The following is a 1351-nucleotide window of genomic DNA, read 5'->3' on the forward strand; positions in this document are numbered from 1 at the left end:
TTTTCACCAGTGTGAATCATCATGTGCTTAGTTAAATTCTGTTTTTGACTAAAACTTTTTCCACAGTTCACACATGAAAACGGCTTTTCACCAGTATGAGTCCTAATATGACTATTGAGAGCATATTTGCCAGAGAAAACTTTTTTACAGATGACACATGAGAAACGTTTGCTTCTTTCCTTATTTTGGTTCTCAGCTTCAGCACGTTCCTGGAAGATGACTTGGTTCCCGTTTGGTTCTGATTCAGTTTGGCAAGTTTGCTCATCAGCAGGAAACACCATGCAGGTATCAGTCTCCTGTTTTAATTCAATCTGTTCTTCACCCTGACTGCAGTAAACTTCTTTCTCTTCCACTTTTATCTGCTGATGTTTTATATCCTCCTCTTTTATCTGCTGGTGTTTTAGATCCACCTGCTCTTCTTTTATCTGCTGGTGTTTTAGATCCTCTTGCTCTTCTTTTATCTGCTGGTGTTTTAGATTCCCCTGCTCTTCTTTTATCTGATGATCTTCAGTCTCTTCCTGGTCTTGTTTTCCCTTCAGAGGTTCTAACTCCTCCTGGTCCAGAGTGGATCTCCTCTCCTGGTGATGAACGTTGCACTGCAGGCAATCTGGAGAAGAAAACGGAGAAAAAAAGTTATTGTTAACTTTACTGAAGTAAATAGGAGAAATTGTTCATTGTTTATGACCGAAATTAACAAAAAAAAAAAAAACACCTAAAAATTCAAGACCACAGACCACTGTGACATCAAGTGGACTATATACACTCCTGATCAAAATCTTAAGACCAGTCAAAAAATTGCAAGAATTTGCATTTTGCACTATTGGATCTTAAGAGGGTTGTAGGTAGAGCTTCACAATGTTAATGTAAAAAAATCAGTGTAAAAAATCAAGAGACAAGAACTTTTGAGCAGGGAATTTTCTGAAAACTGCATCTACACTCAAACATGATTTTTTTTCAGCTGATCAAACTTTTAAGACCATAGTCTTTAAAAGCCAAAAGCTGTGCAAAAATCTGGATTCCATGTCATTTTCTGTCAAGTCTTTACACTGCCAAGACCTCCTGATGGCAAAAGCAAAAAAGTTCACCGACTTTGAATGTGGTAGGATTGTTGAGCTGCATAAGCAAGGTCTCTCTCAACGTGCCATCGCTGCTGAGGTTGGACGCAGTAAGACAGTCATTTTGCATGTTTTAAATGATCCTGAGGGTTATGGAACAAAAAAGTAAAGTGGTAGACCCAAAAAAATTTCACCAGCTCTGAGCCGCAGGATCCGATTGGCTGTCCGTCAAGACACGGGACGATCCTCTACCCAAATTAAGGCCATTACTGGTGCTGACTGCAGCCCAATAACCA

At 39.3% G+C, this 1351-nt stretch overlaps 1 protein-coding gene across 1 annotated transcript in view; it reads right to left on the reverse strand.

The window, feature by feature from the left end:
- Positions 1-1351, reverse strand: part of LOC103465203 (zinc finger protein 470-like) — a 12345-nt gene that overhangs the window by 1265 nt on the left and 9729 nt on the right. The window contains exon 2 of the mRNA XM_017304639.1: positions 8-607. Within this exon, the coding sequence (XP_017160128.1) occupies positions 8-607 (600 nt within the window). The remainder of the gene's footprint in view (positions 1-7; positions 608-1351) is intronic.

This window comes from Poecilia reticulata, linkage group LG5, assembly GCF_000633615.1.
Source record: "Poecilia reticulata strain Guanapo linkage group LG5, Guppy_female_1.0+MT, whole genome shotgun sequence".
Lineage (NCBI taxonomy): Eukaryota > Metazoa > Chordata > Actinopteri > Cyprinodontiformes > Poeciliidae > Poecilia > Poecilia reticulata.